Genomic DNA, 18678 nt, shown 5'->3' with positions numbered 1-18678 from the left:
CCCAGACATTTCAGGGATTTACATCCGGACACAGTTCCCAATGGCCAAATCCTGCATATGTCTGGGAAACTTTGGATGTATGGCAACCCTAAGAAAGGCTCAGAGCCCAGGGATTGATGGTGGGACAGTAGGGAGAAGTCAGAGGGAGAAGAGTGGGAGTAGTTGTTGGATGCTGAAGGGGCAACAGGATTTAGTGAGCAGGGAGAGCCTGTGACAGGGAGCAGTTCTGACTCAGTGGCTGAAGCAAAGGAGGAGACAAGAGGCTGCTGAAGAGTATGGGGTGCCTGCCTCTCCTACTGAGACAAGCTCCCCTCCCCCCTTGTCTCCAAGGATTTGCAGAGTGATGTGTAGGATGGAACAGAGGTTGGAGATGCCCAGATGCAGTTTGAGACTGCTTGGGAAACATCTGGCAGAGGAGGAGCCTTAAAGGGGGTAGAAGGCAGGGACCGCCAATCCTGGCAACTGCTCCACAGGGCAAGACCTGTTGCTGAGTGTATGGTTGTTGCCTTAAATAAAAAGTTAACTTCACTGGCTCTGCTTTTTCACCTGACCTGCATGTGACTCTAGCCCTGACAAGAGCAAACAAAGGGCCCCACCCAGAATGATCTCTGCATTGCAATTTTGCCTCTGTCCCCTCCTGAGTACATGGAGCTTAATTTACCTTAAGCAATATTTGGGCATTGGGTATTGGTTTTAAAATTGGGGATTTGTTTGCTGCCCTGGGCCACTTCTGGAGGAAGGGCAGGATATAAATCCAATACAGTGGACACTCGAGTTGCGAACATGATCTGTGTGGGATGCACGTTTGCAACCCATAGCGTTCGCAGTGGCGCATCTGCACACACGCGGGTTGTGATTCGGCGCTCATGCACAAAGTGCAATTTAGCGCTTCTGTGCATGCGTGACCGCCGAAACCCGGAAGTAACCCGTTCCGGTACTTCCAGGTTTTGGCGGTCCATAACCCAAAAAAACGCAACCTGAAGTGTCTGTAACCTGAGGTATGACTGTATATAAAATATTGCTCCCAGCAGGCAGTTGTGATAATGCCCCATTGCACCCCAACCAAAGAGTCACGTCCTACCTATTTCTTTTCCTGCTTCTTCAAAGGTTCCTTCATTACATACAAGTTTGTGCCCGGCAGAATTCGTGGAGTTGCCTTGCAAGCCTTGACTTTCTTCAATGGAGCTGGCTGCATCATGGAGGCTTTACTTGTTCAAGCAGCTTACACCGCCTCACAAGGTAAAACAGCCTTTAAGCCGAGTGAAGATGGGCGCCTTCCTTCCCTCGCTCTCTCCCACCCCACCCAGCACTGCTCTCTCAGTAGGGATTTTTGCCCTCTTCCTATTGGCTATTGACTTCCATTAGACGCACATAACAAAATCTAGCTGCCAGCAGTGTATTGATCTCTTTTTCGTGATTAAGGTAGGTCACTAAGTTGCAGCCGGATTCATCAAAATGTAATGAATCATTCCTATTTTGATAGGTAGAATAATTAGTGTGGGTGGCATTTATTTATATATTATACAGGACTTCCTTCTCTTCCACTTGGAAAATGAGCTAGGGATTCTCAGCTTACACTAGAATACCAGAGCAGTTTTTCCCCCCTCACATATGTATACAAAGGGTATTTATTTGCCAAATAATTGTTTAAATGAGAGTTGAGCTAAGGATGAGCAAAATACCAGAAATCACATTCTTTTCTCGGAGCTTCTTATGAAACCTAAAACTGCCACTTCAGTCTGGAGAGGTGCATTAATTTTACCACTCTTACATTATTTGGGATTCATTTATTATAGACAATTCTAATATAATTCATTTCAGTTGCTTTTCTGTGACCAGGTATGCTAAGGTTGAGAAACTAAGCTAGTCTTCTTGAACCTGGTGCCTTCCAGATTGGTGTGAGATGTAGTCCAAAATAGTAGCAGTAGTCCTAGACTAAAAACTAGGGAAGATCTTTGCAAATTCCTAAGTGGAAAGGTTTTGATCTACACCTCTTAGGCACAGTACCTTCCAGATGTTCACCATCCCTGAATGCTGACTGGGGCTTATGGGGGGTGAAGTCCAACAAAGTTTCAACATTTGGAGAGCACCACAGTGGGTACCCCTGTGTTCCTGTGCATATTGGATCTCCGCTGCCAAACAAGTTTTGCACATCTCTGAATAGAAAAGTTAAAGGGACCCCTGACCATTAGGTCCAATCGTGACCAACTCTGGGGTTGCGGCGCTCATCTCGCTTTATTGGCCGAGGGAGCCGGCGTACAGCTTCCGGGTCATGTGGCCAGCATGACTAAGCTGCTTCTGGCGAACCAGGGCAGCGAGCAGAAACGCCGTTTATCTTCCTGCCAGAGCGGTACCTATTTATTTACTTGCACTTTGACGTGCTTTCAGACTGCTAGGTTGGCAGGAGCAGGGACCGAGCAACGGGAGCTCACCCCGTCGCAGGGATTCTAACCACCGACCTTCTGATCGGCAAGCCCTAGGCTCTGTGGTTTAACCCACAGAGCCACCTGCATCCCTTATACATCTCTGAATATTGCAACACAATTCCTAGTACTTTGGATGTATCAAAATGCACATTTCAATATGTATTTTGAGAGGTGGGTTTTTTAACAACAAGAAAATGAAGCTTAATGTAGAAACACAAGCTCTAAAAGTGGAGTGGAGATCTTTACTAAAAAAGATGAGCATTGATTAAGCATCGGCATGGTATAGGAGGACGGGTGGTATTAAGAACCTGAGAAGAGCTTGCTGGATCACTCTTTCAACTTGGTTTATGTTAAAGTCACTAATAATACAAAGTTGGCAAGGGGTGGGGTCAGTTTGGAGGATACCCTGAGGGTGCAAAGTGGGGCTGGCCTTCTGAAGAGAGTCCTGGTGGCTGGATAGAGAAGCCTGGAGTTGGTACATTTCAAGAAATGTAATTATATTTAAAGTAGCAATATCTATGCTGTAGGAGATTTCCACCAATCATCTGCCAACTTTGACCCTTCCCTTTAACAAGAAGTGTCCATCGCATTGCGGTTTAGCAACTTGAACGTATCCTTGCACATCTCTTTCAGCTTCACTCTTGGTTTATAGCAGGAACGTCCAGCTCCCAAGAGACGGCAATCTACTCCCAGGGGGAAAAACTGCCAGTGATCTACCCATATGGGGGGAGGAGTTGTTGAGCTTTTTTTAGGGGAGCAGGTCAAAGTTGTTGAGATTTGGGGGCTCAACAACAACACAACTGCTAACAGACGAATGCAGCACTACAGCAGACAAGTAAGGAACTCACACTAGACCAGGCTTCCTCAACCTTGACCCTCCAGATGTTTTGAGACTACAATTCCCATCATCCCTGACCACTGGTCCTGCTAGCTAGGGACCATGGGAGTTGTAGGCCAAAAACATCTGGAGGGCCGAGGTTGAGGAAGCCTGCACTAGACGCAGGAAAAGACCGAGGGAGGAGGAGCCATGATTCTAAACAATGCAAGCGATAAGGATCCCACAATCAACCACGATCATCCAGGGATCGACCTGTCGATCGCAGCCGTCCAGTTGGACTGCCCTGGTTTATAGAATTATTTTTAAGGCCACTAACAGCTTTTAAAAGTTGCATAGCTTTTAGAGGACCACTGTCTCTTAAACTCTCTGGATCATCTTGAGATGCCAGAGTGGTTCCAGGGAGTTGGGTTGTACTAACAAAGGAGGCAACCCAGAGTTTACCTATTTTTCACACGGTGGAATGTTAGAGGAGGCAATGCTCTGAGAGTACCAGGTACTGTTTGTATCAAATATCTGTTGAAACGCTATTATTTGTTAAATGTGAAGCTGTTTTTGTGAAACCGCTGCCAGCATTTGCCTCTTGAATCACCCATTTGACCTGCCTCTCTAGCCAACCCTGCAACCTGGCCGTCCACAAATTTAGGAGGAAAACTGTTAAACTTTCTCTCCCTCTCTCTCTCTCTCTCTCTCTCTCTCTCGGCAATATACTTATGGTTCTCCCGTTTTATCTTACCAACCCCCAGTGAGGTAGGAACAGAGGAATCTGCCTTATACTGAATCCACACCATGGGCCCATTAGGTCAGAACTGTCAACACTGGCAGGGACTCTTCAAGATTTCCAAGCCCTACCAGGAGACACCAGGAATTGAACCTGGGACCTTCAGTTTGCAAAGTGTATGTGCTACCCCTGAGCTATGACCTTTCCTCAGCCTAGGGTAGGGTAGGCTGAGAGAGAAAAGGAGGAGGAGAGGGAGTCTGGCACTGTCACCCAGTGTGCTTTGCGTCTCTGAGTAAGGATTTGAACCTGGGTCTTCCTCATTCCTCTGAGGGACGCGGGTGGTGCTGTGGGTTAAACCACAGAGCTTAGGACTTGCTGATCAGAAGGTCGGCGGTTCGAATCCCTGCAACCGGGTGAGCTCCCGTTGCCCAGTCCCTGCTCCTGCCGACCTAGCAGTTCGAAAGCACGTCAGAGTGCAAGTAGATAAATAGGTACTGCTCTGGCAGGAAGGTAAACGGCGTTTCTGTGTGCTGCTCTGGTTCACCAGAAGTGGCTTAGTCATGCTGGCCACATGACCCGGAAGCTGTACGCCGGCTCCCTCGGCCAATAAAGCGAGATGAGCGCCGCAACCCCAGAGTCGGCCACGACTGGACCTAACGGTTGGGGTCCCTTTACCTTTACCTTCCTCATTCTAGTGCATACCGCTCAACTGTCCCGATTTAAATGGGGCAACCCAAAATTAACTCCAGCTTCTGATTCTCCCCCCCCCCAAAAAAATTGTTTATTTGATTTTACATATTAAAATTTACAGTCATACCACAACACCTCCCATAAGTACAAGATTCCCATGAATCTCTGGAATTCCCTCCTCCCCCTCTGTGGGTCCCATTGTCAAACCTTTTCTACTGCATCTTTGATAATAATCCAAAAAAAATTATATCTCCATTGTATCCATAGTTCTCATTACATTACAAGTGTTATTGCGATCCCGCTAACAATTTTAACTGTTTACAGTGGTCTCCAAGGTAAATTGTAAATTTCCCCCATTTCTTATTAAAATTTTGGTCTTCCTGCTTTTTCCAGTCATTTTTGCCATTTCTGCCATTCTTCTCTGGTAGGGACTTTCTCTTCTTTCCACCTCTGGGCTAGCAGCATCCTAGTTTTAAATTTTGATATGTTTGGGATCTTATGGCTGCTGTTAGTTTTGCCAACTTTATGTATTCACTTAGCTTATAAATCCATTCTTCTTTAGAGGGTATTGCCTCGCTTTTCCATTTGCTGGCTAAAACTATTCTAGCTGCTGCTGTGGCATATAAAAAAATTCTTTTCTTATTCTGTGGGATATCACTCCCTATTATGCCCAGTGGATATGCCTCTGGTTTCCCAGAATTCTTTTATTACCTTGCACTTCCACCACATATGATAGAAGGTGCCTTCCTTTTCTTTACATTTCAAACAGATATTTGTACACTCCAGCTTCTGATTCTTTCCCAGGATGTTCCATTTTGGCTCATGCACTCTGACACAAGTCAGTTGGCTCCTGCCAGAGCTTGGGACCAAAAGAAGGGGTGGGCCTCTGTTAATAATAATAATAATAATAATAATAAATTTTATTTATACCCCGCCCTCCCCAGCCAAGACCAGGCTAACACCATATATAAAACAATTGATTGAAATACAACTTAAAAAACAAGATTAAAATGCAGCATTAAAATGCAGCCTCATTTCAGCAAAAACTCAAAAACTTTTTGGGGGATGAAAACGTCAAGTCTTCACCAAGGCTAACTATCCAGACTGGTCCTACGTGGGCCAGAAAAAAAGCCAGGGAAGTCCCCAAGTAGGAGTTCCGTCACAGAAGGAGAAAGGAAAAAAGAAAGAAGGGGAGGGGATCAAGTTAATTCCAAGCCAAAAGCCAGGTGGAACAACTCTGTCTTACAGGCGCTGTGGAAAGAAATCAGATCCTGCAGGGCCCTGGTATCATGAGACAGAGCCGGGCCGGAGCCACTGTTGAAAAGGCCCTGGCTCTGGTTGAGGCTAATCCGACTTCCTTTGGGCCCGGGACCACTAGGGTGTTGCTATTTATGGACCTTAAGGTCCTCCGTGGGGCATACCGGGAGAGGCAGTCCCATAGGTTGAGCTGTCCAGTGGGAAGGTAGGGTCACTGAGGGGAATGGATGTAACTTAGGAGGAAGCAGAGAGGCATTGGCGGGGGGGGGGGTGTCATTTAAAGAGTGTTGAAAGGCCCAGCCATACTCCGATTTTCATCAGCAGGATGTTGGAGTGTATGCTAGTGTGACAGTGTAACTGACCACTGAGGAACACTGTCCCTGGTGTAAGAGTTGTGCCAGGGAAGTGTCCCAAATCAGACCAGGCTAGCAGCTAGTTGTCCTAAGAGCTGCTTCTGCACCATCCATTTAAAACACTGTGATACGTTAAACCGGTGACGGCCAAACTTGGCCCTCCAGCTGTTTTGGGACTACAACTCCCATCATCCCTCGCTAACAGGACCAGCGGTCAGGGATGATGGGAATTGTAGTCCCAAAACAGCTGGAGGGCCAAGTTTGGCCGTCACTGCGTTAAACAGTCATGGCTTCCCCCCAAAGAATTCTGGGAGCTGTAGTTTGTTAAGTGTGCTGAGAGGCCCCTATTCCTCTTCAAGAGCTACAATTCCAGAATCCCCGGGAACTTCTGCATGCAGAGCAAATGCTCTACCACTGAGCTATGGCCCTCCCCAAGCAGGGGAAATGTGTTTGGGGCAAGAAGGATCAGTAACTGTGGGGAAGTGTTGTCTTTGAATCTGCTTTATGGCAGGCTTTTTAAATATCTGAGAATTTATGTCCAACTCCCCGCTCACTTTTCACCTTCTTCTCTTTCCGATACCTGATCGCTCCCAACTGTTTTCACCCCTCTTCTCCCCACCCACCTTTAAATTAATTTATCATTTTTACTGCTCTCCTCTTTGCTAAATGTTAAGGTCAAAAATCTCCCCAAGGTGCCAAGAAATTGTAATGCATCCTCTGCCAGCTGAGGTGGGCGTAGCGAGAGCGGGCGCGTGTTGCAAATGTTACATGTTAAGTAATGTTAATGTGGTGCCATTTTGCTGCTCTGCAAATGTGTCGAGTCACAAGATCTTTTTCATTCATTCTTTCTTTCTTTGATGCAATTAATGACTCTTAACACCTATAGGCACTTCAGAGGGAAAATAAATTTGAGACAGAGGAGCCATTTGTGCTTTCAGGTATTGCAGTACGTGCACCCATGCCGTTACAGTGTAATTGTTCAAATGTTGGGCATGGACCCAGAAGAACTGGGTTCAAATCCTCACTCTGCCACGAAGCTCATGTTCAGGGGCCAGTCACCATCTCTTAGCTTAATCGACCTTCCTTTTGTTATTGGAAGGATAACGTTGCAACCTTCCCAGAGTGTTTTCCTTCCAGCTTGAATGAGTCCTTGAACTCTGATAATGCCTTTTGCTGGCCTGAGTGTAGCAAAGACAGGAGTGTGCTGAGCGCCTGGGTACAAAATTTACATACATTGCTCTGCCCAATTTTGCCTCTGTCCTCACCCACCACCGGCACGCAAAACCTGGAAGGTCACCCAGAAAGGAATGCAGCCTTCTTTCTTACTTCATGCCTTGTACAGGTCAAGGAGACATTCAACCAAACATACAGAGGGATAACTCTCACAGAACTACACAGCCAGTCAGGGTATATATTACATCTGTGAAAATTATTTCACCCACACTTCCATCTACCTGCCTCCTACCTCGTTGACTTTAACACTAAAAGAATTAACCCTTGAGCTGCACTTGTAATATCTTTGCTGTTGCACTTCTAACACCAATTATCTAGTGCAACAGTAGGCTCTCCCTCACTAGAGGCCTTCAGCAGGGGCTGGAGACTGTTGGGGAATGCACTGGCTTTTCCATCTGTTGGGGAAATGCAGTGGCTTTTCCTGCCTATAGCAAAGAGTCCCATTAATTTAAGTGGATCTTCAGTGCAACTAACTTTGTTTATACCTGAACCATAGTAAACTAAATACTTTACTCATGTTGTTGGTGGGAAAGGACAGGGCTGAGTGATAAACCAAAGGCCAATTGAGACCGACCTTTTGGAGCACCACCAACCTTCAACCACCCTCCACTTGCCTGCCTTCTTGCAACCAGTCCAGAAGGTAGCACTGCCTATAAACTTCCTCCTCCTTAAGTCTTACTTTTGATCTTGCAGAATTCAGCAGGGGAAACAACGAGGGGAAAACTAGAATTACAATGTCATTGGCTCTGGCACCACCTACTGTTCATCTCCCTACCTTCCACCCTACAAATGGTCCCCAGCCACCAGTGCCAAAGATTAATTCATGCATCCGTGCATTGCAGTAAGGCTTACAGTTAACTCTATGTTGGTTGTCCTGCTACGGAAGGGATGCTAGCATATTGTCAAGTCTCCCAAGTCCATCCAACGGGTCTGGCGCTCTGGTTTGGGGATTGGAACCCAAATTTCCCAGATCCACGATGGCGCAGAATTTCGAAGAAGGATATTTCAGCCTCATTTGCATCCTGTAGCATCTTGTTAGTCTAGAGTTGCATTTTTGCTGGCAAAGTGGGTAAGATAGTCACCCGGTGCCTTAAGTGGCGTTAATCATTTTTTAAAAATGTATCTATGAAGGATGGTGTGAATATGATAAAATAAGACTTCTTGGGAATTTGATGAGTGCAAACAGATGACGGGTGACAGTGATATTTCAGTACAAGCTGGGGAAGTGGATTTCTTAAGGCTCTTTCTACCTCCCTTGACATTTTAATGAGACACATGACAAAACCTATCCCCCTGTGCTACTTGTTATGGAGAGAAGTTTTTTTTCTAAAAAGTTGCAGTGCAAATATGTACATTCGGATTTGGGTTGGAGGTTAAGAGTGAAGGAGACTGCTCTGAACCGGTTCCTTTTGACTCCATCTCCCCTCAGTTGTAAGAGCCCAATTACATCCATACTAGGCTGTTGGGATGCCCTGTACATGGGGCAGCCTTTAAAGACTGCTCTGAAACTTACACTGGTACCGACTGCAACTGCTTGGGTGCTTGTAAGGGCCAGGTGGCATACCAGGTACATTTAGGGTTGCCATATTTCCAAAAGTTGTTGAGATTTTTTAGGAAGACCCCAAACACGTTTTTTCGTTTGACTTGCCTAAGATCCAGGACAAAGCACCGCCTTTTGGAAATTCCCCCCAGACATCAATTCCGTCTTTGAAATCCCAGTAATGTCTGGGAAAATCTGGACATATGGCAGCCCCTGGACGTACATTGGCCCCTGCTTGTTTCTGTGTCCAGCTTAAATTTCAGGGAAAGGTTGCAACTCCATGGTAGAGAATCTGCCTTGCAAGCAGAAGGTCCCAGCTTCAATCTCTAGCCTCTCCAGGTAGGACTGGGAATGTCCCCTGTCTGAAATCTGCAGAGCCACTGAGCTAGATGGACCAATTGTCTGAGTCAGTATAAGGCAGCTTACTATGTTTCGGTGCTGCTGGTAACCTTCAATGCCCTAGACAGTTTGGGACCAGGTTATTTGAAGGATCAGCTACACCCATATGAACCTGCCCAGTCATTACGATCAATCTCAGAAGCACTCTGCATGGGTGTACCAAAAAGATCCATCAGATTATAGACAATGCCCTTTCAGTGGTGGCCCCATACTGGTAGAATTCCATCCCTAAGGATGGTCTCTATTTTACTGAGTTTTAAGCGGCTCCCCATTGCTTTTCATAGAATCATAGAGTTGGAAGGGACCACAAGGACCATCTAGTCCAACCCCCTGCAATGCAGGAATCTTTCAACCAAACTGGGACTCGAACCCACAACCCTGAGATTAAGAGTCTCATGCTCTACCAACTGAGCTATCCTCCGGGCTACACCTAAATAATATGTGTAGTGCTGGGTATTGTGTTAGCTGCTACTGTTTAAAATCTTTATAATGTGTGGAGGGTTTTTTAAAATGAGAATATGATTAACATTGTTTTTATGTTCCATTTGGTTGTGAGCCACCATTGATAGGATTTACAATGACAGGTAAATTCTGAAATAAAAATATACCTATGGGTGATGGTGATCCTCTCATTCAGTCTCTGATTGATCCTGGCTACCAGCATTTTCCTAAAGTGGAATTACATGGTTGCTGAAAAGCCAGATTGGTTAAAAATTTGATCAATATTTTAAAAGATGATGATGATTATTTTGAAAAGATAACAGAAGGAAAGAGGGGAGAAAGCCAGATTAAAAACATTGCCATCTGACATTAACGGGAAGAATATTCCATCAATCCTAACTTAAAAGCCTAGATTAATATAGGAAGTCAATATGTCCAAACATGTCTAAATCAGATTGGCAATTATAAGCCTTGTATTCAAATGTAGAAAGGGCAGTGAGATCTTCGGACGACTGAGTCATGAATGGGTAGTTATTTGTCATTCCAGCTTTGCTGTATATGTATCTTTCCCACCATAAGGGCAAACAGAATCTACTTTTGTTGTCCGTCTCTTAGTCCCCACATTGCGGGGCTATGATTTAGGAGGATGTGAACATCCACCAATATCAAGGATTCTTCCAGAGCAAAGATAATATGAACAATAATTGTTGGCCTCTAGCTGGCTTTAAGAAACCCTTCAAAACTTGAGACTGGGGTCTGTTTCTGATATACACTTCCAAGCATATGCATGTCACTTCCGCCTATAGAGCTGCCTATTCTTATAAGCATTTTGAGATTGTTTCAAATACTTTTTGTGAGTCTGTAACAAACAGGCTTCACAACTTGGTGTGAAAATTCTGCCACTTTGCTCCACACATGTGAAGCCCTGGGGCTTCTAGTTCCCATTCCTAAACTTCAACTTGGGATGGACTGGGCATCTAATTCCATCCTATTTTCGTCTTATTGGAGCTTAATTTGTTGACTTTTATTTGTTCCAGTGCATTGGATCTGTTCATTGTATCTATTTTGTGTGCACTATTTACATAAGATATCCATGTTTAACATAAAATATACACACTTCTCAAAAAATTTGATGCTTCCAGGTACATTAACGCAAAATATGTATTTTTGAGCATGACTTTGACGCATGAAAAATGCATTGCAAAATCTGGAGGGACGTGTGATCTGACTGGAAGTTGCCTTCTGATCCACTAGTAGTTTTGAGAATGTCAAATCCAGTCAGTCCACAGCAAAGAGTGGATCAAACTATTTCCTCCCTGATCCCTAATTCTAGCCATTTTCTGTTGAACTCAACAAAATGAACTGTGTCTAAGGATGGGCAAATCCGTCCATTTCAATTCCTCTCTGCTTCTCATTTTTGCAGTCTTAAATTCAGTTCTCTGCATTTCTGCAGCAATCTTTTTAAAAAAAGAAAGAAACACCTTTTGAACATTCATCAGTGCAAATTTCTCCGAATGGTCACATTTTTGTATGCAGTATTGCCTAATACACACACTTTTCTGCAAGCATCTTCCCCCAACACAACACATTTTTGTTTCTTGTTTTCTGACTATATGCCTTTTGTTGTTGTTGTTGTTGTTGAAGTGTGTCGCAAAATTCAGAAGTGTGCGAATTTCAAAAGCTAGCTGTGCTTTGCTTTGCATATTGGTTTGAGAAGTGCAACTTAAGTTGCTTCTCATTAATATGCAAAGAAAAATAGATTTTCCCTCCCACCCATAAGCTGTAGCACAGGGACCCATATAAAACCATTCCTTGCCGTCAGACACACTTATTCTCTTCTCGAGTCCTTGCAGCCGCTGGGATGTGTAAAATGAAAAGCTGCTTGATTATGAATGATGGCTCTAAAAGTTTATAAGCTACTAAAGGGGGAAGTATATAGTTCCTAGGTGCTCAGTCAGCTGACAGTGTTAAATGATATGTTTTAAACCTAGCTCTGGGAGTTCGGCTCAGTCTGAGGAGTAAGACAAGGGGAGTGGAGGAGGAGGTGCTGCTGTTCTGCTCCCTGACAAATGAAGGCAGTTTTTGTCTGAGGAACTGAGCGAGAGCAAGCTCTGCTGGCACCCGGCTGGCAACTGACAGCTTATTCTTGTTGATCCAGTGGAGGAAATTGCTTAACAAAGTTGTGTTTGCGGTCGTCTAAGAGAAGGGCAGAAACATCTCACCCCACAGGCCCAGCTGCTCTTACACCTTAACTCCCAGTTCGGCCTTTCAAAAATATTGGTTGCACTGTTATAGAATTGTGGAGTTGTTTGACTGATATCTTTGTGTTCCCTCCAAGCCTGTGATTTTATTTCTGTAAGATGTGACTCTGTAGTACAGTGGTACCTCGGGTTAAGTACTTAATTCATTCTGGAGGTCCGTACTTAACCTGAAACTGTTCTTAACCTGAAGCACCACTTTAGCTAATGGGGCCTCCTGCTGCCGCCGCGTGATTTCTGTTCTCACCCTGAAGCAAAGTTCTTAACCTGAAGCACTATTTCTGGTTTAGTGGAGTCTGTAACCTGAAGCGTATGTAACCTGAAGCGTATGTAACCCGAGGTACCACTGTATAAGGAACTGCCTGGTGGTCAAACTAGTCTTTTTGCTAAGTTCATAGCCCCAGTCCAGCCTCTTAAGCATCCTTTGTACATGTCTAAAGAGTTGGTAAGATGCTGGGTGTGTTGCCATAGAAACAACCAGCTAGTGATGCTTCCAGAAGGACAGGGCAAGCTTGCCCCCTTCCCCTTCACTGAATGGAAGACACATCATGGGGATTATCTAGGTTCATTTGCAGTTGGGAAGAAACAGAGGTTTGATTTGTGCAGGAACCAAAGCTATGACTTTGGGAACTCACCCAGAATTCAAATGAGGGGCCAAGATCTGTTGGAGAGTTTATGATGTGAGCTCTCCTGTCTTATACTTGTGGGCATGGAGTTGAGGGTAAAACACATATCCATAGACAAGCGTGCATTAGAACTCCAGATCCTAAACCTCTCAGCAGTGTGTGTATCAACATACATGAGTGCTGGTTGCACACATTTGAATCCATGTACACACTTGTAACATGATGCTCAGCCTGTATACACATGTCAATAAAATCATATATCACAAAAAACTCTCCCAGTTTGGCCTTCATCACGAACTGGTGTGCAAAACTGGTTTGCACGTATTTTCCAGCAAGAGGGGACCCTCCAAAGTCTCTCCCGGCTCTGAGGTCCCTCCACACCTCACGTGACAAGTGGGGTTGTATGTACACAAACATTGTTCACGTTATAAAAGAGGAAGCAAAGGGAAGCCCCTCCAAACCTACAATGATGCGCTGTGTCTACCACAAGTGGTGGAGTGGAAACTCGGTCATCATTCCTACCTTTACTGTGCTTACCACTGCAAATGTTCCTGTTTACTGAAGATGTCATTTGATTCTCCAACATGGTGCCCGTGAGCACCATGCTGCCCTTGGGACATGTTCCTTGGCACCTGCTAAGACCTCCCATGCATGCTTAGGAGTGCCAGAGAGAGGGTCTTTTTGAAATAATTTTTATTTGATTTTACAAATGCAAGGTTATAAAAATCCAAATATAAGTCCATATACAGAGATTCCTCCGAATCTCACGACTTCCCCCTGCCCCCTCCATGGGGTCCCATTTTAAACATTTACAACTGCATATTCTTCCATACTCGAACTTTAAAATCACTCCATATAGTCCATGGTATTTGTGACGCTACAAGTGAAATGAAAATGTTTCCATCTGCTTACAGTGGTCTCTTAGATAACTTATACAGTGGTACCTCATGTTACGAACTTAATTCGTACCTGAAACTGTCCTTAACCTGAAACTGTTCTTAACCTGAAGCACCACTTTAGCTAATGGGGCCTCCTGCTGCCGCTGCGCCGCCAGAGCCTGATTTCTGTTCTCATCCTGAAGCAAAGTTCTTAACCCAAGGTACTATTTCTGGGTTAGTGGAGTCTGTAACCTGAAGCGTCTGTAACCTGAAGCATCTGTAACCCAAGGTAAAGGTAAAGGTACCCCTGCCCGTACGGGCCAGTCTTGACAGACTCTAGGGTTGTGCGCCCATCTCACTCAAGAGGCTGGGGTCCAGCGCTGTCCGCAGACACTTCCGGGTCACGTGGCCAGCGTGACATCGCTGCTCTGGCGAGCCAGAGCCACACACGGAAACGCCGTTTACCTTCCCGCTAGTAAGCGGTCCCTATTCATCTACTTGCACCTGGGGGTGCTTTCAAACTGCTAGGTTGGCAGGCGCTGGGACTGAACAACGGGAGCGCACCCCGCCGCGGGGATTCGAACCGCCAACCTTTCGATCGGCAAGCCCTAGGCGCTGAGGCTTTTACCCACAGCGCCACCCGCGTCCCAGTAACCCAAGGTACCACTGTACAAATGTTTCCCATTCATTTGTAAAGTTTTTATCCCCTTGGTTCCTGGGTTTTCCTGTCAGCTTTGCCATTTCAGCATAGTCCACCAGCTTAGTTTGCCATTCCTCTCTGGTAGGGACCATCTCTGGGCGAGAGAGGTATGTGCATAAAAGCACTTCACAGGAGGCAAATAGCTATTCTTATCAGTGTATTTTTACTGCCAGAGGAGAGGCGCTTGTGGGATTTTCTGCTCCACATACTGGACTTGGGTATTGCATATGCAGACCTGGGGGGCACCATTTGCAGACCCATCTCTGGTAACAAAATATCATAGGTCAGCCCTGGGGGTTTTGTGACTAGGGCTGGGGTTGAACTGCTTGCTCTGCCCCATTTAGGTCTTGCTGCCACTTAGACCTGGGTTCGTTCACCTGCCTCCATCCTATTCCTGTCCCATTTCATGCTGTTCCTTTGTGTTCCACTGTGCAAATTTTGTGCACACCATTTATGTATATGCACTTTTAACACACTTTCCAACACACTCTCCAATGCAATATGATTTTTTTAATGGAAAATCTTTTTGTGTGTGTGGAACATATGTAAATCTGTGCACACATTTGGGGCACCAAAAATGCATTGCTGTATCCGATGAGGTCATAGAGTTGGAAGGGACCTTAAAGGGCATCTGGCCCAACCCCCCCCCCCCCCCCCAGAATGCATAATCTTACTGGGAGTTACATTCTGATATGCAAGAAATTTGGGAAGCAGTGGGTCGGTGTTATGTACTGAAGTTCTCACCCTGGGCCAGCAGGGGGATACTGTAGATAGTTCAGGTCCACATATGCAAATAAGGGATTGAAAGTGGCGTTCAGTGATTGGATAGTTACAGAAAGTTGTTACAGTTACGTTGTACTGGAGCTCTATATAAGCAGGCTGGCTGAACCCTTCAGTTCAGTTCTGTTCTGGCCTGTGAATAAACAAGAGCTGTTTGAAGAATCGCTGTGTTGTCTGATATGTTCACCCACAACTTAACAGCCGGGTTAATCTACTGTAAGAAGCAGACCACATGATTCCAGCCTCATCACTATTTAACTACCTTCTGCAGGGTCTGTAAGACAGAGCCGTTCCACCTGGCTTTCAATTTGAACTTAGCCTGATCTTTTATTCCCCTTCCTTCCCTTCCGTTCCCCTCCCCCTTTTTATGAAGATTACCCGCTCTGGGATCCCATGGCTAATTCTCCCCTGGTCTCCTCGCTGGCCCAAATAGGACTAATTTAGCCAGCTAGCCCTGGTGATCATCTAATGTTTATTGGATGGATTTTCCCCCTAAATCGATTTTTGAATTCTGAATTTATTGTTATTCACATTTTATACTGTATTTTGTGGGGTTTTTTGTTGCATCAATTAAGTTTTTTAAATTTGTTGTTAGCCACCCTGAGCCCGGTTTTCTGAACCGGGAAGGGCGCGGTATAAATAAAGATTTATTATTATTATTATTATTATTATTATTATTATTATTATTATTATTTGTGATGAAACACGCATGTCATTTGGCAATCTCATGCTTTATGTCAAGGGACCGTTCTGAGGTTTGAGGGTACCACTCTATTCTGCCTTGGTCAGACCACACCTGGACTAATGTGTCCAGTTCCGGGCACCACAATTTAAGAAGGATGTTGACAAGCTGGAATGTGTGCACAGGAGGGCAACCAACATCAAGGGTCTGGAAAATGGGCCTTATGAGGAGTGCTTGAAGGAGCTGGATATGTTTAGCCAGCAAAAGAGGAGACTGGGAGGAGATATGATAGCCATCTTCAAATATCTTGACACTCTACACTCTGTTTTTCTGATGGGTTTCTTGGAGCTCATCTAAATACAGTTTTTTTCTCCTTTCTCCCCAACAGGTGACTGGTTTCCAAATATTCTAAATGAGGGTAGACTGGAGTGGTTTTACTTCTTTTTGGCCTCACTAATGATGATTAACACTTTAGGGTTCTGGACCATCTCACACAGGTAAGTCCTTGCATATCCTGTTGGGATATGAGTACTACGCAGCTGCGAACAAGCAGCTGGATGTTTACATCACATGATGGAGCTGACCATGGGACAGGAAGTTCCAGGGAATCCACAGAGCTTTGTTCTTTGTGTAATATGAGACCTTCCTGTTGCTTGTGTGAAGGAAGTCCTAGTGAGTTGCTCGGAGAAGTCTGAGTGAACGGACATGTTTTTGTACAGTTGTACAGTCAGAAATAAAGTAGAAATGTAACAGACTTTCTGACTATCTTCTTTCTCCTGCTGGTATGCAGGGAAAGGGGGTATGCACCTTTCACGCAGGGAGGTGTCGCCTATCAAGATCTACCCTGGACTGCCGGGATGCCAGCCAGGGAAGATCACCGGCAAACAAGCCCCGGGAGCCTGGGAGAGGGGGCAGCCTCTCCCGAGGGGGCTAGTTTTCCAACATATTCAGCACATGAATCTTGACACATGGTCGGACCAGCCTGAACAGAATGAATATTCACATATGATGCTGCATTTTCAGACAGGGGCTTGATATCTCTCTTGGAGGGCCTTCCGCAAGTTCCCAAGTGAGAAGCCACTAGAAGGAAAGAGGGCCCTTTCAGTGGTGGCCCTTCCTGAGGGAATGCCCTCTGCAGAGATGCAGTGAACAGGGATGGGAAACAGAGCCAAATGGCCCTGAATACACAGCTGTATCAGATGGGCTGAAACAACGCCTTTCAAAACACAAACAGAAATAGGGACTTTCTTTGCATACAGGTCCCCGATATCCCCATCTTAGGTAACAGGCAAGCAGCTGTCAGTCATAATCCTGGGATGGTTAGACCTTTGAATTGACTCTGCGTGAGGCAGTTCAACATATTGGAGGCCTTTCTTCGTGTGCCTCTTCCACAAGAGGGCTGGAGGTTGGCAAAATGAGAACGGGTCTTTTCTGCAGTAGCTCCTTGTTTGTGGAATGCTCTCCCCAGGGAGGCTCGCCTGCCACCTTCATTATACACCTTTAAATGTGTTGTGGGAGGGAGGAATGTTGCTTTGTTCTTGTTTTTATTGTGTGTTTTGTTTTTTTATCTTGTCTTTTTATGCTGTGAACCACTCTGAGATCTTTGGATGAAGGGCAATATACAAATTTAATACAGTGGTACCTCGGGCTAAGAACTTAATTCATTCTGGAGGTCCATTCTTAACCTGAAACTTTTCTTAACCTGAAGCACCACTTTAGCTAATGGGGCCTCCTGCTGCGCCACCGCCACCCGATTTCTGTTCTCATCCTGAAGCAAAGTTCTTAACCCGAGGTACTATTTCTGGGTTAGCTGAGTCTGTAACCTGAAGCGTCTGTAACCCGAGGTACCACTGTAATAGTAATCATCATCATCATCATCATCACTCTTTCCCTTTTGGACTCTTGAAGGCATTAAACATGGCTGGTATATCCAAACAGTATTACATTGCACTTCAAATGTCTTTATACAATAGAAGCAGCCCAGAGTGGCTGGGGCAACCCATTCAGATGGGCGGGGTACAAATAATAAATCATCATCATCATCAAAGGAGATTTAATTTATTTTTGCTTTGCAGGTACACTAATCTACAGCAGGACTACGACAAAGGATTCAGAGGGAGTCTTCTTCAAGAGCAACTTTTACAGCATGAGAAATCGCTTATATTTTATGACAGCATCCTGGATTGCCCCTCTCCTTTGTCTCCCGTGGAGACTCTCCTGTGAAATCTTGCTCTGAAAATGACTGGTTGGTCACACGGCGCAGTCAGTCACCAGAGGATTGTCTGTCAGATTTTAATGATACATTCCTGTCTGTGTTTATGAACTGACTTAACAATAAATGGATTGTTGTTTCTCCTTTTCATGTCCTCATAAGATAGATAGCATTTGAAATCTCAGCGAGAGCATTCAGACTTCGGCCCCGATCCTTAGCTTTCCATATGCCTAGCTCCCTTTACTGAGACACCCCAACAGGCGATAGGAATATTTACAACTTTGTGTTGCGTGTGTGTGCAAGAGTTCACTCTGAAAATGACGTTTGCATATAATAAAATCTCTTGCATCACAATGCTATGTAAGTTTCCTGTTCCACAAGGTTGGGAATCTGTGTCTGTTGAGCAAAAAGTCCAGGCGACTGAGGCAGGGCAGTCAGGCAGTAAGGGGTAGGAAGCATGAAGTAGTGGTAAAGGTAAAGGTAAAGGTACCCCTGCCCGTACGGGCCAGTCTTGACAGACTCTAGGGTTGTGCGCCCATCTCACTCAAGAGGCCGGGGGCCAGCGCTGTCCGGAGACACTTCCAGGTCACGTGGCCAGCGTGACGAAGCTGCTCTGGCAAGCCAGAGCCGCACACGGAAACGCCATT

General features: G+C 45.3%; 1 protein-coding gene across 1 annotated transcript in view; it reads left to right on the top strand.

Moving 5' to 3' along the window:
• Positions 1-18177, top strand: part of SLC15A5 (solute carrier family 15 member 5) — a 45214-nt gene extending 27037 nt beyond the window's left edge. Inside the window, exons 7-9 of the mRNA XM_028747780.2 lie at positions 1108-1239; positions 16208-16316; positions 17895-18177. Coding sequence (XP_028603613.2) covers positions 1108-1239; positions 16208-16316; positions 17895-18042 — 389 coding nt within the window. The 3' untranslated portion in view covers positions 18043-18177. The remainder of the gene's footprint in view (positions 1-1107; positions 1240-16207; positions 16317-17894) is intronic.
• Positions 18178-18678: the final 501 nt, after the last annotated feature.

The sequence above is a fragment of the Podarcis muralis genome, chromosome 10, assembly GCF_964188315.1.
Source record: "Podarcis muralis chromosome 10, rPodMur119.hap1.1, whole genome shotgun sequence".
In the NCBI taxonomy this organism is placed as follows: Eukaryota; Metazoa; Chordata; class Lepidosauria; order Squamata; family Lacertidae; genus Podarcis; species Podarcis muralis.
The sequence above is the reverse complement of the archived record's forward strand: the minus strand, read 5'-3'. Positions and strand labels throughout refer to the sequence as shown.